This window comes from Sapajus apella, unplaced genomic scaffold (assembly GCF_009761245.1).
Source record: "Sapajus apella isolate SASKATOON/1434 unplaced genomic scaffold, GSC_monkey_1.0 scaffold13, whole genome shotgun sequence".
Lineage (NCBI taxonomy): Eukaryota > Metazoa > Chordata > Mammalia > Primates > Cebidae > Sapajus > Sapajus apella.
Genome location: NW_022436953.1, coordinates 18,042,535 through 18,070,451, shown reverse-complemented (window position 1 = coordinate 18,070,451; position 27,917 = coordinate 18,042,535). Strand labels below are relative to the sequence as shown.

General features: G+C 40.8%; 1 protein-coding gene across 1 annotated transcript in view; it reads left to right on the top strand.

Moving 5' to 3' along the window:
- Positions 1–344: 344 nt before the first annotated feature.
- ABLIM1 (actin binding LIM protein 1) overlaps positions 345–27,917 on the top strand; it is a 338,923-nt gene continuing 311,350 nt past the window's right edge. Inside the window, exon 1 of the mRNA XM_032281724.1 lies at positions 345–484. Within this exon, the coding sequence (XP_032137615.1) occupies positions 472–484 (13 nt within the window). The 5' untranslated portion in view covers positions 345–471. The remainder of the gene's footprint in view (positions 485–27,917) is intronic.

The window sequence follows — 27,917 nt, the reverse complement described above, 5'->3', positions numbered from 1 at the left end:
ATCACCTAGGGGAAGGAACGAACGACCTTTTCTTGCTTTCTTTCTCCGGGACCAAAGCAGAGAGCTGAGAGCCACCCGGAGCACCCACGTTATTTTTCCTCTTACTGGGAAGCGGGGCCGGGAGAGGGAGGACGCAGACCCTCGGTGCTAGGGGACAGAGCCCCGCCCGGCGCCGCGGAAGAGCGGCTGCTGGACCCGGGTGGGCCCCGGCGGCTCGGGGCGGGGGAGGCGCGCCCCGCCCAGCGCGGCCGCGGGTGTCAGCGTTGCCGCGCCCGGCGGGTCCTCGCGGCCGCTACGTCCCCGCCCTTCGGCCTCGCTGTGCGGAGCGGGCTGCCAGGTGTCCTGCGGGCGGCGTCCACTGACCGCGAGGCGGGGGGCGCCGGGGCCGGGCGGGCGCTGCGGGGCTGCCTTTCTCCCGCGCCCCGCGGGGCTGTCGTCCGCCTTCCAGCGGCGGCTCCCGCTGCCTGCACCATGTCCGCCAGAGGTGAGTGGGGACCAGGTGGGCGGCGTCCTCCGACCCGCGCGGGCCGAGCAGGTGCGGGAGGGCGGGGGAGCTGCGACAAGCGCGCCGGCCCCAGCCCGGCCTGAAACTTTGGCAGCAGATCCCCCGCTCGGGGCTGCCGGGGGCCGGGGGTGGGGGGAAGAAGCCCTCGCCCTTGACCTTGATCCCCGGATGTGGGCGAGCCCGAGGGCCGAGGTCGGCGCCCGGCTCACCTGTGCCCGCCGCGCGCCTGGGCTGGGAGGCGTGGGGGATGGGCTCGCGCTGGCTGCCCTGCCGGGAGCTGTGCAAGAGCTGGCCGGGAGGGAGGAAGAGGCATTTTTTCCTCCTTTCTAGTTACCATTTTGCAGCTCGGCTATGGAAGGAATCCAGGGCTTGATGCAGCACTATTTAAAGCTGCAGTGCTTAAACCTCATGTAAAAAAAAAAAAAAAAAAAAAAAAAAAGAAAAGAAAAGTAAATTCCCCACCTGTACTACCCTATGCATGAATCTCCCCTTCCACTCCCCACCCATTTTCTTTCTGGAGTAAAACAGTTACTGCAGGTGAAATAGGTGGAAGAAAAAAAAAATCAGAATTGCTTTTCAGGCAAGAATAAAGGGAATGTATTTCTTGCCATCTGGAGCCAGTGATGATGCTGGGGAGAGTGGGTTAGTCATAGCTCAGTGGCTGTTACTATGAGTGAAATATTAAAGAGATCAAGTCATTGTGCAGCTTGCGAGCAACGAAAATGAAGTGAATTAGTTGCTTTGCCATAAGCATTTAAGGAAAATATTGATTATTTTTAGAAAGTGTATTTGCAAAGCAGTAAGTGCCACTCCTTTTGATACCCTGAAGGCAACCTGTAAGAGGCGTTGCAGAGTTATTATTATTTTTTTTAACTCCGAAGCTTTAAACCTGCATTTTGGAAGGAGTTTAGGAATTTGATAACATGTGTTGGATAATTAAGGGCTGCTTTTCAGAGTTCATCCTGGGGCATATAATGACTAGAGTAATCTCTATCCAGAATGTTTTCATTCCTTTTCAAGCAAGCTGATCTTTGTTGATGATTGCTCTGGCAATATGGTTGGTTGGATCTGTACCTAGGGATGGGGTGGAAAGTGCTTGGTGGAATGACAGAATTTATATTGTAGATACCAGGCTGCAGAGGTGACATGAGGCTCTGAAATACTACCTGTCTACTCATGCCTCATTATTGATGTATGTTAGATAAATAAAAAAGAGCATGGAACAGAGAACACCATAAGGGACTTGGTGTGTATATGGACGGAATGGGAACAATCTCTGAACTGTGTTCTAAGACTGAGGCTTTGGGTGCTGACCGCTATTCTAAATACCACAAGGAACAATGGAGAATATGTCTTAGAAGTTGTAAATCTCTCTGAGGTCGAGTCCACTTCTGATTCAACTTTACACCACCCAAACCTCTTAGTGCAGAACCTTGCACACTGAAGAGGCCAAGTAACTATTGGGAATCTTGGTATGCCCGAGGAAGCATCAAGTTCGTTAGGCAGTCACACCAATTTCACTTAGTCTTTGGCTCCTCTTATTCAGGGGACTCTGGGGTTTATCCGAGAATGTGAAATGAAGATGGTCCCAGAGATTCTGAGGGGCTCGAAGCCCTGGAATGGGGCTGAGTTCTCAAACATTTCTTCTTTAACCTAGTTTCAAGCAGGATGGTTGGGGTCAGCTATAGACATTTCACTCAGTTGTCTTATTTCTCCTTCAAACTTAATGTTGGTAATCTTGCATTTAACAGTTTAAAGTCTAACTAGTCTTGTAGAGGGAAAACATCTATAACAATAAATATCAGTTAGTATATGTTTATTATGTATCAGGTACTTTGCATGTATTACATTATTTAATCCTCACAATAACTCAATCAAGTAGATACTGTTATTACCTCCCCATTTTACAAATGAAGGAATTGAGGTTTTGAGAGATTATGTATATAATTTGCCTGAGCTAAACAGTTGGTAAGTGGCAGATCATGACTTTTACCCAAGTCTGTCTGATTCTGATCACATCCACTTTGTTTTACTACTTCTGTTATTAGTCCTTCAATATTGTAATAGACATCACGATCATTGATTTGCTAAGAAGAGAGAGAGAATGGCCTAGGCATGGCATTTAAAGGAAATAGCCTTGGTAAGTAACCTGGAATTCCCAATACATTTAGAAACATCTTGGTGGGCATTTGGTAATGACAAAGGGCCACTGATACTAGATGTTGTTATTTTGATATTCCTAGTTTTTTTCCTCCTATTTCAGTGTTGAGAACCAGAACTTCCTAGATTTTATGAAAGACTGAGGATTTTACCTATGTTTTTATGTAGTACTTTTATTTATGTGAATTTGAAAAAAAATTCTAAAAGATTAATAGAATGCTTAGTAGTTACTGAATTGAGTTTGTCTAGAAAAGTATATATTTTGTCATTAATTTTTATAAAAGATTTCAAAATTGTGGGCTTCACTATGGTGTTCCAATTCAGTTATCTCCTCTTGTCTATACTCCTGAAGTGGAGATAAGCTTATAAGACCAGAAACTTAATGTGTCTACTTAGGTTCCCAATTTATCAACGGGAAGTTCTTTAGACCCTTGGAAACATAAATGCTCTTGATCTTTAAAATGATCTCTGCTTATTTCTAATATCTCAGCTTGTAGGTTATGATAGGGATATAATAATTACAGTATTATTATTTTTAAGTTGAAAACAGCCAGGCACAGTGGCTCACGCCTATAATCCTAGCATTTGGGAGGCCAAGGCGGGTGGATCATGAGATCAGGAGTTTGAGACCAGTCTGGCCAATATGGTGAAACCCCGTCTCTACTAAAAATACAAAAATTAGCCAGGCATGGTGGTGCCTGCCTATAGTCCTAGCTACTCAAGAGGCTGAGGCAGGAGAATCCCTTGAGCCTGCGAGGTGGAGATTGCAGTGAGCGGAGATTGTGCCAGACAGAGCGAGACTCCATCTCAAAAAAATAAAAAGTTCAAAGCAGCCCCCTTTAAGGGGGTATTGAAAGGAGACGGGCTGGGGCTGTCCACCTCAGTTCCATTTGCATGACTTCTGTGTCCTTGTATCTCAGATGCGCTCTCTGCCTACTTGTGAGGTTCCCCTGTTAAGCCTTTAGTGGAATCATGTGTTTGAGGCCTTGAGGGAGGTCAGCTGCACTGGAGTGCTGCCCGTGGCCTGGGCAGGGAATTTCCCAGCAAGGTCCAGAGGAGTTACTGTGTTTTCAGTCTGAATCGAATGTCAGAGCCAGCCAGTAGGGCTTCATCCTCTAGGGGATAACTCTGCTTAGCAGATTAGGTCCTGAATAACTTGCTTATATTTTTTTAATTAAATGTACCTGGTTGGTTAAGAAAAAAAAAAAGAAGAAAGAAAGAAAGACAAGACAACAATGAAATCAACTGGCTGGGTACAGTGGCTAACGCCCGTAATCTCAACACTTTGGGAGGCTGAGGTGGGCGGATCACTTGAGGCCAGGAGTTCAAGACCAACCTGGCCAACATGATGAAACCCCATCTCTACTAAAAACACAAAATTAGCCGGGTGTGGCGGCACACGCCTGTAATCCCAGCTACTTGAGAGGCTGAGGCACATGAATTGCTGAGATTGCACCTCTGCACCCCAGTTTGGGCGACAGACTGAGACTGTTTCAAAAAAACAAACAACAACAACAAAAAAAAAAACAGTTGAATCTCATAAGCAAAGCAATTTTATTTTAAAAAATTTAAGAGAAAAGTATTAAAATTCAGTTCACTATTCAAACTAACAATTAAAAGCTTTCATTAATTTTATGGTAGAGCAAGCTAAGATATTGCCATCTTGTGGTATGTTAGGAGACTCTCATCAAAGACTTGTAACTTGGTGTTGTGTTTTTCCAATAGAGACCAAAATGGATCCATCATATTTTGATTTTTGAGTTACCAGCTAGAGGAAATTATAAGACTTAGAATAGAGTTTCCACATCTGGGGAGAATTGTCTCGGCAGCCTTTTAAAAATATAGATTCCCAGGCCTCATTCCAGATCTAATGGTTCCTAAACACTAAAGGTAGAGTCCCAACATATGTGAAAAGTGATTCTAAGGATCACTTGATTACAGTGGGGTCCCATTACTGCAGAATCATAAGACTTATCTGGAGTATTTATCAAAGGTACTAATACCACGACTCTGCTTCAGATCTACTAAATCAAAATATTCAGGCTAGGCCTGGGCATCTGCATTTTTAATAAGCCCTAGCTAATTCTCATGTACAGGCAGAATTGGGAGACATTGAATTACAGCTTATTTCTTCTAATGTAGGGTCTGAATCATCCTGCAAGTTTCAAAAAAGCTACCTTTAAGTTATAAAAGTAATATATTAAAATCCACTATCAGGCTGGGCATGGTGACTCACGCCTATAATCCCAGGACTTTGGGAGGCCAAGGTGGACAGATCACTTGAGGTCAAGAATTCAAAGACCAGCCTAGCCAACATGGTGAAACCCCATCTCTACTGAAAAAAAAAAATTCAAAAATTAGGCGGGCGTGGCATTGCACATTTATAGTCCCAGCTACTTGGAGGCTGAGGCAGAAGAATTGCTTAAACCTGGGATGTGGATGTTGCAGTGAGCCAAGATCACACCACTGCACTCCAGCCTGGGCACCTGTCTTAAAAAAAAAAAATCATTATCAATGTATTAATACAACAAAACTGTGTTAACATACCTATATAATATATTAAAATATTAAATTATAGATTAGTATAATATATTTTAATTCAAACAGGCTGGAAGTATATAAAGTTAAAAATGAAAATCTCCTATTTTAACTCATTTCCTATCAAATCCTAAGAATTAATGGCAAACAATGCATCCCATAAATCCTTCCATACAGTTTCTATCTGGTTAGCTTTTGGTCCAATTCAATAAATAGTAAACACATATACCATGCAAGACACATAAAGAAAACAAGCGCTTTACAAAAGAAGCAGTCACTCGATGAAACTGTTGGTTTTTCAGAAGCTTGAGTCATGAAGAAAAAGGCCCAGGTATGTGTGGATAGATTCCATTGCACTGGCTGTAAAAATGCTAGACCAGTTTTGCTAACTTTGTTTTCAGAAATTCCACAAAACTGGAAGCAACCTGACTGTTCATCCACTGGGGGAATGAGTGGCCAGATTGTGGTGCATATATGTGGACTATTACACAGTTATTAGAAAGAGTGAGTGAGACCCATGTGCGTTGGTCTGGAGGGACGGCTGTGATACATTGTTAAGGGAAAAGAGTGTGTTTTAGAATAAAATCTATGTCATACAGCATCCCAGTTTTGTAAATTGAGAAAAATCCCTCTGTGTGCATATGTGTGTGTTCCATGAGCAGAGACAAAAATCATGGAACAGTACACAACAAGCATTTAACAGTGGCTACCTCAAAGGTAAGGGTGAGGAGGGAAGGTAGTTGGCTTTTCTTTGGCTATATCATTATGTTGTTTGGTAGTAAGAGCAGCTTGAATAGATTGAGAGAAAAATCCAATAAAGGAAAAAATGTCCACTTTATCTGCGTCATTCATTTCACTTATTGGAGTCAGGGACATAGATTTTTATTCATTTATTTGATGAATGTTTATCGAATACTTGTTACGTGCCAGTAATTAGTTAATAGGGCCCAATATACACCCTCAAGAAGCTCACAGTTTAATGGGGAAGACAAATACACACATATTTGTAAAAGGGTATCCTGAGTGCTGAGAGAGCAAGAGCATATGGGATAGAGAGAGAATTACGGTAATACTGGAGAGTGGCATTAATTAGCTGTAGGCGCGACATCCACATCAGGTGAGGCTTCTTAAAGAAAGTAGAGTTGTTTTCTTGGAGAATGAGTTGGACTTAGCCAGGTGAAAAAGAATAGGTTGGAGGGAAGGCCTTTCCAAGGAAAAGGGCGTGAAAAGAAGTAGCATAGTGAGCATTGAACCTAGCAAGTATGTTGCTGCCTGATGACATGTTTTTCAGGGAAAGGAGAAGCAGATCTCAGTGGAGTCGGGAGGTGAAGAGGCCACTTTGGGGAACGCCTGAGGGTGTAGGGATTTTCACTGACAAGGGCTTGCAGTTCCAGAGCACAGTGGAAGGTTGTCAGTGGTGAGAGATTTGCAGCGAGAGGGGAGAAACAGGCATGAGAAAAGGGATGAGAAGAGAGAGGAGGCCTCTGTCCTTCTCATGGCTGAGGCTGCAGGAATGAGAAAGATGGTTGCGCATGACAAACTTGAAATGTCCTAACTTTGGCATGAGGAATTTGGTTGCAGACTTTGCTGAGAGTCCTGGGCAGTAGCAAATTGGGGCGGAGAGGTGATGGGGGCTGCCATCTGCTTCCTAGAGTAGCAGCAAAACCCTCTGCTGGACATGGCTTGTTCATGGGGTTGGGGCCAAGGTTAGAATGTGGGCAGAGGGATTATAGGAATGAGAACCACACTCTTTTTTTTTTTTTTTCTGATTTCCTGAGCTTTGAGGCCTACAGCACGGCTTAAAATATATTTGCTAGTTGATAAATGGGAGACTTCCCCTCCATTTCATTTTTCTTCTCTCTTACTTCTGCCCATCACTCTGGACTTCTTGTCCCAAGCGTCACTCTAGCTTTATCAATTTCTTTGATGGTGATGTTGTAAAGATTAGTACACTAAGAGTTATTATTTGGTATGATATGGGGGCCACTTTTCTGGCATGTATCAACTACAGTTTATCCTCTCTTTGAGTTACAGGACTCCCAAGCAGTTTATTAAATCAAGGAAAGGAGAAAATATCTTTAAAAGCCAAATTTAGCCATTATTAGTTTTAGTATTTAATATCAAAACAGCAAAACACTACATTTCCTGGAAGTTCTTTTTTGCATTTAAAATAAATGGTTCTGATTCAATAAATAGATTAAAAAAATTTTTTTTGCATGAGAGAAATCGTTTTGGACATGAATATCTCACATGTGGGAGTGTCATATGTTTCAGCAAAGACTTTCAGAAGGTTGAATTGTTCCCATATTGTATCTGTGAACTGTATTATGTTTGCTTTTTTTTTTTTTTAATTTTTGGGACCTTATATAGACAAGCTTGACTTAATCACACTTCGTGGGTTACGGTTTACTATCATCATCAATCCATCAGGCTCTGCTCTTGTCTAATATATTGATTATTTTATCTCCATTATTTAATTTCATTACCTTTTTGCCATAGGCAACAATTCTTATACATTTGATATATGTGTCCTTGAATTTGTAGTAAAATTCTTAGATCAGTTCTTATACTTAGAGCTGTAAGTACTAAGTCAGTGGGTGTGTGTGTGTGTGTGTGTGTGTGTGTGTGTGTGTTTCAAGGAGAAATTTTCTCCTTATTGCAAATGAAATAGAAGTCAGTAGGATTATAATTTACGTTATATATAAAAGAGATTTGACAATTAAGAAAATATATGCTTTCTTCTCTTCTCTCCTCCCCAAAACAGAACTGGAAACCATTTATCTGAAAGTTTCTTGACAGCAAGCAAGAAAACAATATAATGGACAGTGTTGAACTCTTAATCACCCTTTCTTACTGAGATTTAATCAGCTAGTATTTATTGAACCCCTTTCCTACAGCATCCAGACTAATTTCAAATCCTATCTATTCCTGGGCTGGGGATACTAATATACTAATTAATGAAGTCATTTAACAAGTAGTTATTGAACACTCTGCAGTAAGCATTGTCATGGTTTTGGGATGGGAAAATATTAAAGGACATTCAAATTTGTGGTTAATTGAGGTTGGGACACACTGGCTGGTAGACATTTATGGCTCACATTTAAATATATATTTACATATACTATGTAAGTTATCATTCAACCTGGGATGCTTCTCTCTAGAACAAATGTTAAACCTGATGGGATGCTGGGACAATAGGTGTATACTGGGGCTATCCTAGGCAAATTGAGACTGTGGCCCCTCTAACTAACTGGTAGTGTTTCTAGCCAGCATGCCTTATGGTGTCAGTGTATCCCTTGGCCTTAAAAGATCGACTTTTGATCAATAGCTGAATTTCTGCCTGTAGTATGAGCTACTTTGTAAATTATCTACCTCAAAATTTAAACTTAAATCTTGGGCTGGCTATTTCCTGCCCTTCAATCCATTTTTGGGCTATTTTCCCAAATGACAAGTTGGTATGCTGAGGTATAATTACTGTCATAGACTAACCACCTAAAGTCAAATCAAAATAAAATTTCAGAATATTTATTTTTTATGTTTTAGGTAATTAACATGATTTTCTTCTATTGGCATAAATTATCTGGAGACAACTATCGTAAGAAAGAAATGCTTAGTGCTTTTGGGACCTTCATCATCATGGGAATGGCTCTATTTTTTTTTGGTTAATATGTTTCACAGTAGCTTTTAAATGTATAGTTCGGTTTACCTGTGGTTATCTTTGGACTCACAACCAACTTGATTTTATGCCAATGTGCTACAGATTTATCTTTTCCAGAATATTGTATGATTTTAATGAGAAAATTATCTAATTTGCACTTACCACCATAAGGAAATTGACCATTAAAAATTATTTTTGGATGGTAAATCCTTATGTAGTAGATGAATCTATAAAACCCTTTATATTATTGAGCCCTGCATTAAAATAAAAATGAAAGCAGGAGTTGTGGGTCAAGCATGTAAAAATGATTTGCTGATTGATTGGAGAGCATATGGCTTTAGTCCTTTGTTAGGTAATTTTTATACTTGCTTGTAGGAGGAAGAGCTGAACATGCATAATTATTATTATTCACATTTTAAATAAACACAATTAGTCCTTTCTTCTGTATGGTGTGTTCTTTCTCCAGCTCTTTAACATTATTACTTTTGAGAATAATGTTAGATGGTATGTATATATAAATGAAGTGTGTTGGGGTCGATTTTTAAATCATTTTTCCTAAAGAAAATATCACATAATATATTTTTACTTTAGTCTATGTCCAGGGTCTTTACTGATACTTTTCTTTCTCAACTTATTGGGAATTCATTTAAAAAACACCCACAAGAGGGAAGCCACCAGAGAACTGAATGGTAACAATGAAGGGAAATGAGGACAATGAGGTAAACAGCTATTTCTGGCTTTCAGCTCCAAATAGGAATGAACAGAAGGAGAGGAGTCCCGGAGTCTGGGGGAAGGAGGGAGGGGACAGAGCCATAATTTTTAAAAGTCAAAACAATGTAGAAAAGAGGTTTGGGGTTGGCAATCTCTAATGGACTCCAGGGAGAATTTTTTTGTTCTTGTTGTTCTGTGTAAAACAAGCGAATCTTTATTTTGAGTCACTTAAGCATTGGGTGAGTAATGAGTATGGGCATCAGGGATGGGTGAGTTTTTTTCCCCAGTTCCTTGTGACTACTTATTTTAGGAGAATCTATTCTGTGGCTAGATGCATGATATAAATTGTAGAATTGTAGTTGGCAAGAATGTATTAATTTATTCAGTTATTCCTTAAGTATGAGTTGAACACCTGCTAAGTGTTGTAGGTGCTGGAGTGTGATGACCACTGACTATATAAATATATGATAGGTGGTGTAAAGAACTGTGAAGAAAATAAAGAAGAGTAAGTAGAATAGCGCGTGTTAGAGAGGTGAGAGGGTGGGGAAGGTGCTAATGCCTATGGGGCAATAATGGAAGGCCTCTTTGATAAAGTGACATTGCAGCAGAGACCTGAAGTGGGGGGTCAGGAAGATATCTGGTAAAGAGTTTTTTAGGCAGTGAGATGAGCAAAGCCAAGGCCCTGAGGGCTGTCAGGACCAGCAGGCAGGCCTGTGTGGCTGGATCAGAAAGGACCGGGGAGAGATATGGAGATGAAGTCAGAGAGATAGTTGGGGGGAGAGGGTGTCCAGTTGGTCCCTGAGACTGCTGTGATGATTTGAATTTTTCTGAGTTAGATTGAGTGAGATAGGTGAAAGTTCTGAGCGGAGTAGTAGCATGATGTTGCGTGGTTTAAAAGGATCATTCAGTCAACATGTAGATGGTAAGGCAAGGGTGGAAGCCAGAAGACCAGTTAGGAGGCTACCGTAGTGATCAAGGTAAGAGAAGATGGTGGCTTGGGCCAAATGGGAGGAGAGCAGCTGCTGAGAAGTTATTGGATTCTGGAAATATTCCCAAATAATTGCTTTGCGGACTCGCTGATGAGTTGGCAACATGAAGTAGAAGAAAGAGGGGAATCAGATATCGCCAGTTCTTTCGGCAACTGGTAGGACAGCATGTCATTTCTTGCAATGAGGAAGGATATAGAAGGGGCAGGTTTGGGGAGGAAATCAAGCATTTTGGATATTTGAAAAGTCTCTGAGCCTTCTATGAACATATTAGTTATGCCTATTTTACACATAGAGAAAAATGAGGCATAGAGAAGTGAAGAAACTCATCTGAGATCATCATCTAGCTAATAAGTGGGTGACCCAGGATTTAAATTCAGGTCTCGTTCATGCCGGAGGATGCTCTGTTTACTGTTGCAATGCTGCCTCTTTACATTCAGCTGAAATACATACCAGGAAAAGAATCTGTCTATTTTTCATTTCTTAATTATTTATGGTTTCTCATTATGGGATAATTTTCTGCATTTTTAAACACGGTTTATGTTGAAGAAAGAAAAAATAAACCATAATCACATTATTCCAAATTCTACCATTTATCAACATTATCATTGTTAGCACTGCAAAAGCAGTGCTGGAATATGAAGAAGCATACTCTATAATTATGGCACTGAGTGCTTGCTATGAGCCAGACTTAGGGAATCCTAGCTCTTTTCCATATAGGGCTCCTAGAGCAACGAAGGTGAGGAACCTGTCTATGAAAGTTGCACTGTAACGTGGCGAGTGGCGTGATGGTGTTACATATAAGATGCTGCAGGAGAACAGAGGAAGGACACCGGTGCATCCTGATTGGATATGGGGCCAAGGAAGACTTTACAAACAAGTGATATTTAAATAGGGCGTTGAAGAACAAGTGGAATTTGCCAAAGGGAGAAGTGGTTGAAAAATATTTCAAGCACAGGAAATGGTGCTTGGAATTTTTAGAATTTATAAAACGGTAATTAACTTATTAAGCATTAAGAACAAAACATCTGATGTTAAATGTAACATGCAGACACAATATGAGGAACATTTTTAAACTATGCTGAGAAACAGAAAATATTTAAGTCATTGGAGAAACACACTAGGCTCTTGGATAATAAGACACAGTATTGTAAAAATGTTCATTTCCCCTAAGTTTCACCATAAAAGAAATAAAATTCCAATTAAAATGGCAACAAGGTCTGATTTAGGGACATGGAAATATGATACTATTATTCATTTTGCAAAATGAAACATATGAAATTCAAAAACAAATGAAGTATAATTAAGGGAGATTAGCCCTACCAGGTAATAAAATGTAATATTCAACTATATTAATTAAAAGAGTTTGGTGTTGGAAAAAATTAGCATAATGTCTAGTTATAGTATAGTGAACAAATGTATATAAACAAATTTATTTATAGTAAAGTTAGCATTTAAAAATCAGTGTGAGAAGAAAGATCTCCAGTAATCGATGTTGGAGCAACTAGGTAACTGTTTAGTAAAGATAAATCTAGATCTTTTTTAAAATTTCTTTTAGAACACACACACACACACACACACACACACACACAATTCCTGTGGATTAAATATTTAAGTATAAAAAAACAATAGAAATCCTAGTAAAAAAAAATGGGTGAATTTATAACTGAGAGTGCCCTGACCCTCTAAACAGGATACAAAGCCTGGAAGTAATGAAATAAATGGTAGATACATTTAACTGCACAAAAATAAGGCTTCTATGTGGCTAAAAAATACCACATTCAGCATTCTGGCTTGTGATTCTCACAAGGCCCCAGCAGAGCTGGCTTGAACCTGGCCCCCTGCCCCAGGACAGTTAAGTCAGCAAATAACAGGGCAGAGGCAGAGACAGGTGTGGGAGATGACAAAGGTGCCTTCAGAAGGCTTCGCAGATAACTCGAGTGATAATGTCATGACTTACCTGAGGACCTCACTGAAGTTTTACTTTCTGCACAAAGCAGGCCAGACAAGTAACTGAGGATGGTGTTCACTCATTCATTCCACAAACATGTAGAGCTTCTATTATTATTTTTCATTCCACAAACGGGAGAGCTTTTAGCACCATAGGCAAGGGATACAGGAATAAGTAAGGTATAGTCCCTGCCTCAGAGAGACCATGTTGGACTTCTGCTTAGTATCTGGAATATTCAGAATTGAAAAGCATAGTCACTCCTGGTTGTTTTTTTTTTTTTTTTTTTTTTTTTCCCTGCCTTCTATAACAGCAGTCCCCAGCTTTTTTGGCACCAAGGACTGGTTTCGTGGAAGACAGTTTTTCCATGGACTGAGGTTGGGGGGGAATGGTTTCAGGATGAAACTGTCCTGCCTTAGAAGATCATCAGGCATTAGACGTCCATAAGGAGCCAACCTAGATCCCCCGCATGCACAGTTCACAGTAGGGTTTGTGCTCCCATGAGAATCTAATGCTGCCGCGGATGTGACAGGAGGTGGCGTGCAGGCAGTAATGCTCGTTTGCCTGCTGCTCACCCCCTGCTGTGTGGCCCAGTTCCTAACAGGCCATGGACTGGCACTGGTCTGTGGCCCAGGGGATGGGGGCCCCTGTTCTAGAACATTCACACTCCTTAAGGTAGCCTGGCCTGAGGTTTTTTGGACAGCTGTAGGAATGACGCACAGTTCTCAGTCATTTGCTGTCACTCACTCAGGAATGATACTGTCACACTTTTACCATAGGAAAAAAGGGAATGCATTGGTTTGCTCTGTTCCTGGGGAAACTTGAGATGGACTGCCTGCTGGAAAGGAGGATAATCACTGGGGCTGGACTAGACCTGGCAGTTTAATTAACTCGTTTATCTCAACATTGCCTCTTTTCATAGCAAAGCTGCCTACAGTGATAAACACTAAAAGAAGGGTATTTATGTGCTGGTGTTCAGAACATTTGATTTAAGTGAGCATTTTTATTAGTGTTTCTTAGAGATTAGCCTGCCCTGGTTCTCTGAATCTCTTTGATTACATCAGAGCTTGCTTTGGAGGCAACCTTTCCCCCGATTCACTGCTAATAAACACACTTTGAACTTGGTCATTGGACCTGTTCTTCCTCTGATAGCTATGTTTCTTCCTACCCAGATTTTTTCGTGTTAGCATGCAACACACTGAACTGTAGAGAGACATCTGTCTAGGTGGCCCCAGCCATGTCTAGACTGCATTCTGTGAAGCCAGGGACCAAATATTACATGTGTTTTTCCAGAACATAGTCTACCCCAGGACCTGAAGTGGAGCAGATATTTAATAACCAAACACTGAAAGAATTGGGAGGAGAAATGTTGCCATCTAAGAAATTCACAGTTTGCTGGAGCAGACAGACTTATGCAAAGGGTGAAGGGAGTAAGGGTAGAAGGTGCTGTCCTACAAATTCCTCAGTCCTTTCAGTTGAATTCTGCTAAGCTAGACGTGACCTAGAAGTTCATTTTTTTATAGGTTTGTGCTCTTAAAACTGACCAGAGGCTGGGCGCAGTGGCTCATTTCTGTAATCTCAGCACTTTGGAAGGTCAAGGCAGGTGGATCACTTGAGGTCAGGAGTTCGAGACCAGCCTGGCCAATATGGTGAAACCCTGACTCTACTAAAAATACAAAAAAATTAGCTGGGTGTAGTGGCACGTGCCTGTAATCCCAGCTACTCAGGTGGCTGGAGGCAGGAGAATAGCTTGAACCTAGAAGGTGGAGGTCACAGCGAGCTGAAATTGTGCCATTGCACTCCAGCCTGGGTGACAGAGCAGGACTCCATCTCCAAAACAAAACAAAAAAAACCAAACCGACAGAGACACAGTTGTGTGTTTTCAGCATGCACAGTGCAGGTTCTAACCATGTTCATCATGTTCGTTGATGGGCTGAGTTCTTTATCCAAGTAGAATTTTTTTTTTTTTTTTTTGAGATGGAGTTGCATGCCTGTTGCCTAGGCTAGAGTGCAATGGCGTGATCTCGGCTCACTGCAACCTTTGCCTCCCAGGTTTAAGCAATTCTCCTGCCTCAGCCACCCGAGTAGCTGGGATTACAGGCATGCACCACCATGCGTGGCTAATTTTGTATTTTTAGTAGAGACAGAGTTTCTCCATGTTGGTCAGGCTGGTCCTGAACTCTCAACCTCAGGTCATCCTCCCGCCTCAGCCTCCCAAAGTGCTGGAATTATAGGCATGAGCCACCGCGCCCAGCCCCAAGTAGAAATTTATGATAACCACTGTTAAATGTTTCTGGAGATTCCATGTAGAGAAAAGTTACCTTTATGCTATATAAGTAGAAAATGGACCCATCTATCTACCTATAAAACTACTATCTCTTAGCCCACCTACTGAAAAGAAAAAAAAAAAACAAACAACTTGCCTTTTTCACATATATGTTGAGATCTTTCTATATTAGTATGTACAGACATCGCTCATCTTTTATGACTGCATAGCGTTCAATCATATGGCTGTAACATACCTGATTTAATAGTCCCTTATCGATAGATGCTATGCTTATTTGTTTTTATAGACAATGCTGCATTGAAAATCTTTGTGCATATATCTTGAGGTTTTTAGAGCACAGCTGTAAGTGTTAGTCTATAACTTTTTTTTTTTTTTTTTTTTTTGAGACGGAGTTTCGCTCTTGTTACCCAGGCTGGAGTGCAATGGCGCGATCTCGGCTCACCGCAACCTCCGTCTCCTGGGTTCAGGCAATTCTCCTGCCTCAGCCTCCTGAGTAGCTGGGATTACAGGCACCTGCCACCATGCCCAGCTAATTTTTTGTATTTTTAATAGAGATGGGATTTCACCATGTTGACCAGGATGGTCTTGATCTCTTGACCTCGTGATCCACCCACCTCGGCCTCCCAAAGTGCTGGGATTACAGGCTTGAGCCACCGCACCCGGCTAGTCTATAACTTTTAATGAGCTTTACTGGTAGTTCAGAAATAATGGAAGGCGAGCATGGTGCACAGAATTCCTCAAACGCCCCTCTGTGCCTTCTGTGGCTGTTTTGCCCTAGGCTCTCTTCCTGGGCCATCTCCTGTTTTGCTCCTATGTAGTCTCTGCCCTGCTGGGAGCAGCTTATTTCTCCAGTACTATATAATGTTATAAATGTTTCCTTTATTTCTACCAAGGGACAGACCACTTCTATACCAGAGAAAAAAGAATATTGACTCTCCCTCACTTCATTTAAAGCCAACCTCGTTGCCTTTTACAGGATTAATTTTTTCCAGAATGATGGACAGCAAGAGATCTATGGCTTTTAGGTCAAAACAATCACAAAATAGGCTGATGCTGATATATTTCCCAAAGGCCGCATTATTTGTTCTTATTCACAGCCACTTGTTACCCTCAGTTAAGAAATGAAACCTGTTGCATGCGTATATTCATTACAGTACTGTTCACAATAGCAAAGACATGGAATCAACCCAAATGCCCATCAATGATAGACTGGATAAAGAAAATGTGGTACATATACACTGTGGAATATTATGCAGCCATAAAAAGGAATGAGATCATGTCCTTTTCAGGAACATGGATGGATTATCCTCAGTAAACTGTCTCAGGAACAGAAAACCAAATACCATTATCCTCAGTAAACCATCTCAGGAACAGAAAACCAAATACCACAAGTTCTCACTTATAAGTGGGAGCTGAACAATGAGAACACATGGACACAGGGAGAGGAACAACACACACTGGGGCCTGTCAGTGGGTAGGGTAGGGGGAGGAAGAGCTTTGGAAAAACTAGCTGATGCATGGTGGGCTTAATACCTAGGTGATGGGTTGATAGGTGCAGCAAACCATTGTGGTATATGTTTACCTATGTAACAAACCTGCACATCCTACACGTGTACCCTGGAACTTAAAAATAAAAATAAATGAAACTTGAGAATTAATTCTTTTTAAGGTGAGTCCAGAGGTCCCTATTTAAAAATAATCGAAATGGCACATACTCAACAGGGACCAGTACATTCTAGTGGAAAGAGTTGGACAGAGTTAGGAGACTTGTGTTCTAGCTTGAGCTCTTCTCCTCAGCTGTGTGGTCATGGTCACACCATAAAACACAGTGCCCTTGGGACCTCCATTCCCCATCCCCTACTTCCATCTATTCCTTAGATGACCTCAGAAGACTCTTCCACCTACAAGGCCTGATACTAAAAATGAATTTCCAGATCGAATGACTCAATTTCACTTTGACTCAATTCCTGTAATGCTTCATTCATCTTGGCTGGAATTCCAGGAGACAGGAGAGAGACTGGCAGCCTCTTATGTAATGTTACTTGAGCAAAGGGGTTGGGGAAGGTGCTGGCTCCATCCTAAGTCACGGCTTAAAGTTTTGGGCTACATCACTTTTGGCTTTCTATGATGTGATTAAATGCACTCCTGATTTACTAGGAGAGTTTATGCAATTTCCAAGTAGCTTGCAATGGATTTGATATTCTCAAGCCAATGAAATGAAAAGTCTGTTAGTGAAAGAGAGCACTTGTAATAGTGTTCCTTCCATTTCCCCCCTGCACATGCATGGGTTTGTTTGTTGTATGCCTTTTATTTATTTGTTTGTTTGTTTGTTTGTTTTTTGAGGTGGAGTCTCGCTCTGTCGCCAGGCTGGAGTGCAATGGCACAACCTTGGCTCACTACAACCTCCACCTCCCAGGTTCAAATGATCCTCCTGCCTCAGCCTCCCCTGTAACTGGGACTACAGATGCACAGCACCATACCTGGCTAATTTTTGTATTTTTAGTAGAGACGGGGTTTCACTATGTTGACCAGGATGGTCTCAATCTCTTGACCTCATGATCTGCCTGCCTTGGCCTCCCACAGTGTTGTATGCCATTTTTAGTGATGCTTGCGACATATTCTAGTTAGGGGGTTCAAACTTAAAAACTAACAGAGGGCCAATTTTCTCTTGGAGAGTGTTGTTTGATGTTCATTAAGTTTATTGAATGAGTTTATTTAGAAGCATTGGCTGATGAGACTTAATATAAGACTATTGTGTGTAATTTATAAAAGAATTTAAATTACATCTTTTATTTGTTTTTATTTATTTTTCTTTCTTTTTATCAGACTCCTAACTTCCTGAAAAATTACATCTTTTGTATAGAATAGAAAGGACTAGAAAAATGTCAGTATCTTCTTTTTATCTTCCCATGCCTCCTAATGTTGTTTCTGGTACAAACAACTCCCAAACATTTTTTGGCAGAGAGCAATGAGAAAATGGCAAAAATGAGAATTTTGGAAGTGTGGATTACCTTTTTGTGTATTCATTCACATTCAAAGCAGCACTTGTTTATAGGTTTTTGACTTTGCAGTAAAGCATCAGTGACTGAATATTTTTTCTTTCTCTCCCTTTTCCTAAATTTGTTAGTTAAGGCAGATTCTTCATTAAATACTTCAGTCTTCAGAATCTTGATAGGCAAATTATATAACATCCTACTCAATTAAGAAAAGGAATTATTAATAGAGAACTTGGGGAAAATGCTCTTATACACTTATTGGCTGTTTTGTAATAAACAGTGATTTCTATTTTTGTATTATTCATTGCAGGAAAAATGTTCTTTATGAATATTTTGATGTGAGATGTTACATGAAATCTATAAAATAAGACTTTAATGCCTGTTAGGACAATTTCTTTAGAAAAAAATATTTTTGCTATCTTATTGTTTGACTAGGTCATAAAAAAGGGATGGCATTTTGTGGACACATATTTGAAAAATGCTGAGACAAAGGTATTTTATAGGAAATTGTCATGTGATATACTTTTAAAATTTAGTAGATTGCTTTCGGAGGTTATGAACACTGACAAACAGAGCCATGGCAGAAAGGATATATTCTATCCACCTTCGGCCTAGTTGAGAATATTATCAACAACATTTTTACTTTCCTAAGCTGTTCTTTGCAGATTTATTTCCTAGTGTTTCTTTGGGTTTTGCATTCTGCTTAAACCAGATTATTCATATGTAAATACCTACTATGAAGAGTGTTTACATTTACCTCTCTAAAGAAGGTTTGGTAATGATTCAGTTAAGTTAAATGTATTACCACATTGTCGAAGACCATAGTGAAGATAATTTGACAGGCTTGGTTTTATTTAGGGAGCAATATTTGTGGATACTGTTACCACCTGAATAGTAGGAATGGTATTATTTTAGTCATCTCTGTATGCCTAACACCTGGGACATTCATTTCACAAATATTTATTAAGCACCTGCTGTTTCAGGAGCAGTAGCTGTAGCAGTACACAAAACAGATTTATAAAAACAGCTTTGCAGTGGGAGTTTCTAGGCAGCTTATATTTCGAGTTACTTTTTTATTTATGTAAAAATTATATTTATGAAATCTAGGTAAAATACACTGTATATCAGATAGTGATGAGGGCTATGGAGGAAACAAAGCAGGGGTGGGGGATGAAGGGTCTGGGATGGGAGTGATCAGGGAAGACTTCATTGAGAAGGTGACATTTAAACAAAGAGAAGGAGCAGAGAAAGTGAGCCATGGGAGTATCTGGAGGAGAGCATTCTAGGCAGAGGGAAGGGCAATTGCAAATGCCCTGAGTCGGGAATGTGCTTGGAGTGTTTAGGGCACAGCAAGGCCAGTAGGAGGGGAGGGCAGAGAGATGGTGGGGTGTGGGGAAGCGGTCACGTGCTATCTTTCGAATCACCTTGAGGACTTTGGCTTTTACTGAGTGACATGGCAACCAGTGGAGGGTGCTGAGCAGAGGAACCCACTTGGTTAAATGTTGACCTGAACAGAGTATCTTCTTAAAGAAACCACGAGTCCCTCTGATCTGTGACTTTGGGCTTGTTTATATAGTATTGGTGATCTCTGGGTTTTGTGGGGTATGTGTGTGTGTGTGTACGTGTGTGTGTGTGTTTTGTTTTAATCTGCGAATAGCTACATGAATAAAACTTAGTTTTGTTAGAATTTGTAGCTAGCAAACAAAGAGTATATCCTGTACCATGGATCACTAATATTGTTGGAACAAGAAAGAAGCAAAGGTAGCCAGTGGATAATGGGCAGTTATTGTTGAACATCAGGCTTAGAGCACTTGACGTAGTCCAGAAGAATAAATACTAGAGGAAGGCAAACCCCTTCCTCCTCTGGATTCAGAAAGGAAAAGCTGTGAAGTGAGATAACCACCCTGTGAAGTGTGTGACTAAGTTTAGAAAGCAAGGTGTCTGATGATAAATCATTATGTTTTTAGTATATCCATGAATTTTGGAATGGCTTATCAATTAAATTATTAGGCAGTCTTAATTCTACCCTGTTATTTGATAGAGATAAATCCCCTGGGACAGAGATTACGTGCAGGTATGTCTGCTGTCAAAAGCCCCAGCCACTGGCTGGGCGAGATGGCTCATGGCTGTAATCTCAGCACTTTGGGAGGCCAAGGCAGAAGGATCCCTTGAAGCCAGGAGTTCGAGGCCAGCCTGGGCAACACAGCAACATAGTAAGACCCTGTCTCTACAAAACAATTTTAAAATAATATTAGCTGGGCATGGTGGTGGATGTCTGTAGTCCCAGCTACTAAGGAGGCTGAGGCAGGAGGGTTGCTAGAGCCCAGGAGTTTGAGGCTGCACTGAGCTGTGATCATGCCACTGTACTCCAGTCTGGGTGATAAAGCAAGACCTCATCACAACAACAACAACAAAAATTATGTTGCCATCCTTGCATGGTATTTTGTGATATGCACCAGGATGTTTTAATTTTTTTTTTGAAAGCAGGCAAAATGGAGGGAAGAAATGCATACACATCCAACAGAGCAGAGAGACAGGCACACACAGCAGATATGCCTTCTGAAAGCTTGGGGCTATATTAAAACAGGCACAGATAACATTTTCATTGTTGTCTTTGTGTCAGGCTCTGTATATCTGACAGTAGAAGGATACTTGTAGAATTGAACTGTACTCTTCATCCTGGGTCACTTTTGTATAGATCACATATTGTAAGCTGGCCAACCATAGATGGTATCTAATTTCATGTCTGTTTACCATTATGTATGCTTTTTAAGAACTGAAAATACTGGAGATAAATCTAGTCAGTCTGCTTCTCCAAACTTAGTTCATGAGTCCTATTAAAATGAGAATTATTCTCGACGAAAAAAAAAAGAGAATTATTCAAACACAGGAGTTCTTATTGTTTGTGATTTTTCCCCCCATCCTCTTGGTGGTTTAGATTCAGATGTTATCATTCTATGGTTTTCAATGGCTTTTATTTTATTTTGAGATGGAGTCTTACTCTGTCAACCAGGCTGGAGTGCAGTGGCCCTATCTCGGTTCACTGCAACCTCCACCTCCTGGGTTCAAGCGATTCTCATGCCTCAGCCTCCCGAATAACTGGGATTACAGGTGCATGCCACCACACCCAGCTACGTTTTGTATTTTTAATAGAGACAGGATTTCACCATATTGGCCACGCTGGTCTCGCTCGAACTCCTGACCTCAAATGACCCACCCACCTTGACCTCCCAAAGTGCTGGGATTACAGGTGTGAGCCACTGTGCCCAGCCTTCCATGGGCTTTTCAATAATTAATTTCATATAATGCTCTTTGTAGATTTTGAGGACATTTAAAGAAAGCATTTAGAATTGTAAACTGGGTCATTTGTATGCATGCACAACTGTTGTCAGTATCACACCTAGCTCTCCCCTTTCTAGTCTATTCTGTGTATAACTGTCAAATCCATTTTCTACCGCTTGGCCTTGACCATAGGACTCCCCTATATAACGAAGCCCCCACAACTCCCCATTGCCTCTGGAATTACCTGCAGATTTTTCTGCCCTGGCATTCAGGGCTTTTTTGTGATCTGTACCAGGAGAGAAGAGATGAACTCTTTGGACACACATACATATGAAGCAGAGCGGAAAGACAGGCACACACAGCAGATACGACTTTTCTACCTGGCCGTGACTGCCTGGCTCCCCGTGCAGGAAGCTTCCACGCCCCCGTGGCCGGTGGAGCTGCCTCCAGATTCCTCAACCTCAGCATTTAAGGATCTTCATGGCCCGGATGGCCCATTTCACTTTTCTCTCTTTGGAACCTTTGCTTAAGTCAAGATAGACCATTCATCTTTCCCAAACTGTGCTTTTGATTCTATTTCCACCTGGAATGCTGTTTTCTTCACCAATTTCTGACAAAATGGTGTCTGTTTTTTAAGGACCATCTTATAAGCTATGAAGACTTTTCCTTCTACACATCAAAGAAAACAATTAGCAGAGTGAAGAAATAATCTATGGTTTGGGAGAAAACACTTACAAGTCATACAAAGAGCTTAATATCCAAAATAAGGGTTTATTATTACCCTTAATAAAGGTTTAATATCCAGAGTACACAAGGACCTCAAATAACTCTATAAACAGAAAAGAAATAATCCAATTAAGAAATGGGTAAAAAAATATGAATAGACATTTCTCTAAAGAAGACATACAAATGACTAACAGACGCAGAATGCTCAACATCACTACTCATTAGGGAGATGCAGGTTAAAACCACAATGAAATATCACTTCACATGTGTTAGAATTGCTGTTATCAAAGAGATAAAAGATGAGCATTGGTGAAGAGGTGGAGAAAACCCTTTCTTGTATGCTGTTGGTGGGAATGAAAATTAGTACAACCATTATAGAAAACGGTATGGAGGTTCCTCAAGAAACTAAAAATAAAATTACCATATGAACCAAAAGGGTTTGAAATCACTATGTCAGAGAAATCGCAGCACTGCCATGGTCATTGCTGTACTATTCACAATAGCCAAGTTGCAGAATCAACCTAAGCATTCATCAAGGGATGAATGAATAAAGACATGTGGTGTATGTATTTAATAGAATAGGATTCACCCTTAAAGAAAGTCTGTCATATGCAACAACATGGATGGGATTGGAGAACATGATGCTAAGTGAAAGAAGCCAAATCCTGAAAGGCAAATACCACATATTCCTACTTATATGTGGAATCTAAAATAATCAAACTCATAGAAGCAGAGAGTAGAATGGTGGTCACAGAGGCTGGGGTAGGGTAAGAGGAGTGGGGAGATGATAGTCGTCAAAGGGGACAAAGCCTCAGGAATTTTTTTAGATCAGCGGCAGAGCATGTGAATATAGCTAATTGAGTTCTGTACACTTCAATATTGCCAAGAGAGTAAATGTCTAATATTCTCATCACAAACAATGTTAACTATTGAGGTGATAGATATGTTAATAGCTTAATTTAATCTTTCCACACTGTATTCAAATTTGTAACACTCCTTGGTACCCAATAAACATAAACAACTAGGATTTGCTGACATCTATGAGACCTTTCTCCTCTTTTGAGAGACCTTCTCTGTTGTTTTGGAGCCTCTCATCTTCAGTAATAATCTTCCTTGCATTTTTGGTTTTTTTTGAGACGGAGTCTTGCTCTGTCACCCAGGCTGGAGTGCAGTGGCACGATCTCGGTTCACTGCAACCTCTGCCTCCCGGGTTCAAGCGATTCTTCTGCCTCAGCCTCTCAAGTAGCTGGGACTACAGGCATGGGCCACCACACCTGGCTAATTTTTTTGTATTTTTAGTAGAGACATGGTTTCACCATGTTAGCCGGGATGGTCTCGATCTCCTGACCTCATCATCTGCCTGCCTCGGCCTCCCAAAGTACTGGGATTACAGGCATGAGTCACAGTGCCTGGCTTTTCCTCACATTATAGAGGTTTATGTCCTGTTTTCATTATATTCTTGATACTTAGGAATTTTTTTTTTTAATACATAGTCTTGCTCTTGTCACCCACGCTGGAGTGTAATGGCACAATCTTGGCTTACTGCAACCTCTGCCTCCTGGGTTCAAGCAATTCTCCTGCCTCAACCTCCTGAGTAGCATGAGCCACCACCACGTGGTTTCACCATGTTGGCCAGGGTGGTCTTGAATTCCTGACCTCAGGTGATCTGCCCGCCTTGGTCTCCCAAAGTGCTGGGATTACCAGTGTGAGCCACTGCACCCGGCCAATTAGGACATTTTTCCTTCTTTCTTTCTTTCTTTCTTCTTTCTTTCTTTCTTTCTTTCTTTCTTTCTTTCTTTCTAAGAGATGGAGTTTCACTCTGTCACCCAGATTGGAGTGCCAATGATGCAATCTCAGCTCATTGCAGCCTCCGCCTCCTGGGTTCCAGCGATTCTCCTACCTTAGCCTCCTGGGTAGCTGGGATTACAGGCACCCACCACCATTCCTGGCTAGTTTTTGTATTTTCAGTAGAGATGGAGTTTTACCATGGTGGCCAGGCTGGTCTCGAATTACTGACCTCAGGTGATTGCCCACCTTGGCCTCCCAAAGTGCTAGGATTACAGGCATAAGTCACCATGCCCAGCCTTTTAAGTTTTTTAGGTTACCGGTTTTTTTTTTTTTTTTTAAGTTTTTAAGTTACTGTTTGTGGAGTCCTCACTATGTTTCAGGCAGGATAGCATTTGTAGTTAAGGGAATAGAATCTTGTTCAGTGATGTAGAGGAAGGAGGATGATGACTTGGAGGAGGTTGGGGCAGTGGAAGCGAACGGGGCAGTGGAGGAGGACAAGCAGACTAATTCATGGCATATTTTAGAGGGGAAATTGAGAATTGCTAGCGGAGTGGATAGAGACTGAAGGAGAGAGAGAAGGAGAGGGAGGGGAGGGTCGTGGTGCGGTTTCTCCCTATCTGGGTGGAAGGGGCAATAGGGAGAATGGATTTTGGAGTGGGAATAACATCAGGAGTTCTGTTTGCACATGCCAATTTGAGATGCCTCTGAGACATCCAAGGGCATGGTCAGGTCAGATCAGCTATTAGACACCCAAGTCTCTATGTCAGGGCAGGGTCAAGGTGGGAGCTTTCAATTGAGAAGTTGTCAGCTAGGAAGAGCATATAGATGGGACACATTCTCTAAAAAGTGATGCTACCTCAGAATGGCACACCACCTGGTATCACTTCATGCCCTGCCTGCTCCCATCCAATATGATAAAAACAGAAATTGAGGATAAGCAGTAGAAATGTTATTATTTTTATTTATTTATTTTCTTTGAGACAGGGTCTCACTCTCTCATCCAGGCTGGAGTGCAGTGGCATGAACAAGTTCACTGCAGCCTCAACCTTGTGAACTCAAGCAGTCCTCCTGCCTCAGCCTCCTGTGTAGCTGGGACCCGAGGCATATGCCACCATGCCCAGCTAACATTTAGAAACTTTTATGGCAACTATAGCAAATGATCACTTTAATTTCGTATGCCTTTGATTTCATTGTCTTGATAACTTGTTGTTGTTTTTTTTTAATTGCATTTTACAGTAGTATCAGTCTGTGGTGGATTGGAAATTAAAGTAGTGCCTGGGTTCTTCTCCCCAGATGGCTGAGAAACACTGCTGTGAAGTTTAGAGGTTGATCAGGGAAGGAAGAGATAGAATACAGCCTGGGAATCAATGGCCAGTGAGATAGTAGGAAGCCTTGATTTTCCTTTCACTGGAATCGAATCTAAGTTTGAGGCTACCTCCAAAGCACAGGTGCTTCACTGCTATTTTATATTACCTTCTTCCCTAGAAAGTGTCCCCAGAATGAGACCCGTGATATAACACCAACGGAACTGTGGGTCCCATCACAAAACTTCTGCTTCTATGCCCAGGCCATATCTCATGGTCTCCCAACATGCTGCCATTACAGGCTGCATTCCTGGTGATTCATACAGAAATGAGACTCTTCTCCCCAACTCTTGCCTCACTTTGTCTTGGGTTCCCAGAGATGCCCTATGTGTGCTTATATTTTGGAAAGTCCCTCCAGAAGGCAGCTTTTTTGTTTTTCTTCTATATCAGCCCATCTTTTTATGAAGGTTAGACCTTGTACATGCGGCAAGGCTGGGGACCAGAGCCATCCTCTCCCCGCATATCAACCCCTACCACGGAAGGTCTGTGATGGGGAACAGGAGGCAGCCGCAGCTGACAGCCTCACTCAGCCAGGCCAGATCTTTAGTACAAAATTGAAGGTTTTCGTTTTTTAGATATATTGTTGACTGACATACTAACTTCCTCAGAAAAGTTTTGAAAGAGGAATGATGTGATTTTAAGGGGTTCAAGAACTCCTCATGCTTGAGAGAAGGAAATAAATAGAGGAGACACATAATGAAAATATTTAACTTGGACTGATTTTAAATTGCATTTAAAAAACAAATTACTCCACAGAAACATCCAAGATGGTTATATCTAATTTATGCAAGAAATCTGGCAATGTGTCTGAATCTGGCAATTTGAACTTCAAAAAGTACAAGTGATTCTATTAGTGACCTTTAATTTTTCTAGCTCCAAAATAAAAACACCTTTAATAGCTAATCGAGTTAGTTACTCTGAGAGTTCTTCCGTTTACTGAAGGCACATTGTCCAGAACCCTAATAATATCTAAGTTCATTGCCCCAGAATCAACACCAATAGAATATAAACCATTAATTCTAGAAGCTAGTCTAAATCTTCACTTTTAGGCAAATTAACTTGAAGTTGCTTTTTCTAGTTACAATTCTGCTTTAACCATATTAGTGCTACTGCTTATACCCTCGAATATAAGCATAGTAATTTTAAAAGTATACTGCTTATTATTAGTAGCAGTGGTAATAATTACAAAAACAAACTAACATTTGTTGAGATACAATATGTCAAGCAATGTTCTAAGACTTTTACACAGATTAACTAATTTAATCCTCACATCAGTCCTTGAGGTAGATACGTTTTTATTTTTATTTTTATTTTTTTGGTGGGACAGAGGGCTTGCTCTGTCACCCAGGCTGGAGTGCAGTGATAATCTTGGCTTACTGCAACCTGCACCTCCTGGGTTCAAGCGAGTCTTGTGCCTCAGCCTCCTGAGTAGCTAGGACCATAGGCATGTGCCACCATGCCCGGCTAATTTTTGTATTTTTAGTGGAGACAGGGTTTCTCCAGGTTTGCTGGGCTGGTATCGAACTTCTGGATTCAAGTGATCTGCCTGCCTCGGCTTCCCAAAGTGCTGGGATTCCAGGCATGAGCCACCGCGCCCAGCTGAGATAGATATTACTCCATTTGACTGATGAGGAAACCGTAGCACTCTAAAGTTAAGTCTCTGAATCAGGAAGAAATTTGCTTTCTTATTCAACTTGCTGGTCTGGATATTCTGCCTGTGAAAGTAGGTGATATGAGGAATGCAGAAGATAATGTTTTTGTCTTTGTTTTGCCTATAAATGATTGGAAATGAACTCAAATAATGCAGTGATGGGGCACAAAGATCAATTGCATCTTCCCTCTTTTTTTGTAGATGGAGTATCCAAAGTATACTCGTGGTCATTTTTAGTCATTAGAGAGACTTTGGCATTTTGCAGTTAATTAACTGCTTTTATAATATTTAAAGTGAAATTAATACATAGCAATTAAAAATATCCAGAGTCTTTCAAGGGATACTTAATGGAGCCTTTACTTTATAATGCAAAATCTCAAAACAGATTACTTTTTTATTTATCTTAGAGCATTCATATTTCATTAAAAGGAAGTCAGCTTTGAGAGTCAAAGCTAGCTTTCTGCCAAAGTTAGCAAAATCTGTGAGAATTAAGGTCTGCTTTACCCTAAAAATTATAATTAAATATCTAAGTCCATAAGGAATAGATTGTGTTTCATGTAATTGACAAAAAGGTAATTATTCTGTACTTACGGTTTGTTGTGGTTTTCCATAAACAACTCTCCATGTCTCTAGAAACTTCTACAGGATTCTTTTTATGGCTGCATGACATTCCAATGAGTGAATGTTCCATAATTTAAAGACATTGCCAACTTGTTTTCCACTAACAATGTGTAATGATGCCTTCACCACTTCTGGATTTTAACTTACAACAATCTCTGTCAGTTATTTGTGGAGAACAAAAAGAATCTTATTATTTAGACTTGCAGCATTTTGATTAGTCATAAATCTGACCTTTATCCATATACTTCATTTTGTGAACTCCTCGATTTTTTTGAGGAGGGGTAGAGGGATAGGGGAATGTTCTTCCCTTTCTCTTACTAAAGATATTATCCATTTCTCTAACATGTTATGCATATTTCTTCTCAGTTATTGGAAGGTCTTTTGATTTTAGATCTAGTGCTCTTTTATTTCCTTCAAGGATTCATATTAAGAATAGGCCTATCAAGGTGTTATCTAGTAGAATTCTTTAGGGTGACTTGTAAGCACTATACCACTATGGCTAAATGGTTTCTGAAGTACTTAAGACAGTATCTTCTCTGATTTTCAGTCTGTGTATCACCCCAGAGAAGCAGAAAGAGAACTTTTTATTCTTTCTTTATTCTTTCTTTCTTTCTTTCTTTCTTTCCTTTCTTTCTTTCCTTTCTTTCCTTTCTTTCCTTTCTTTCTTTCCTTTCTTTCCTTTCTTTCCTTTCTTTC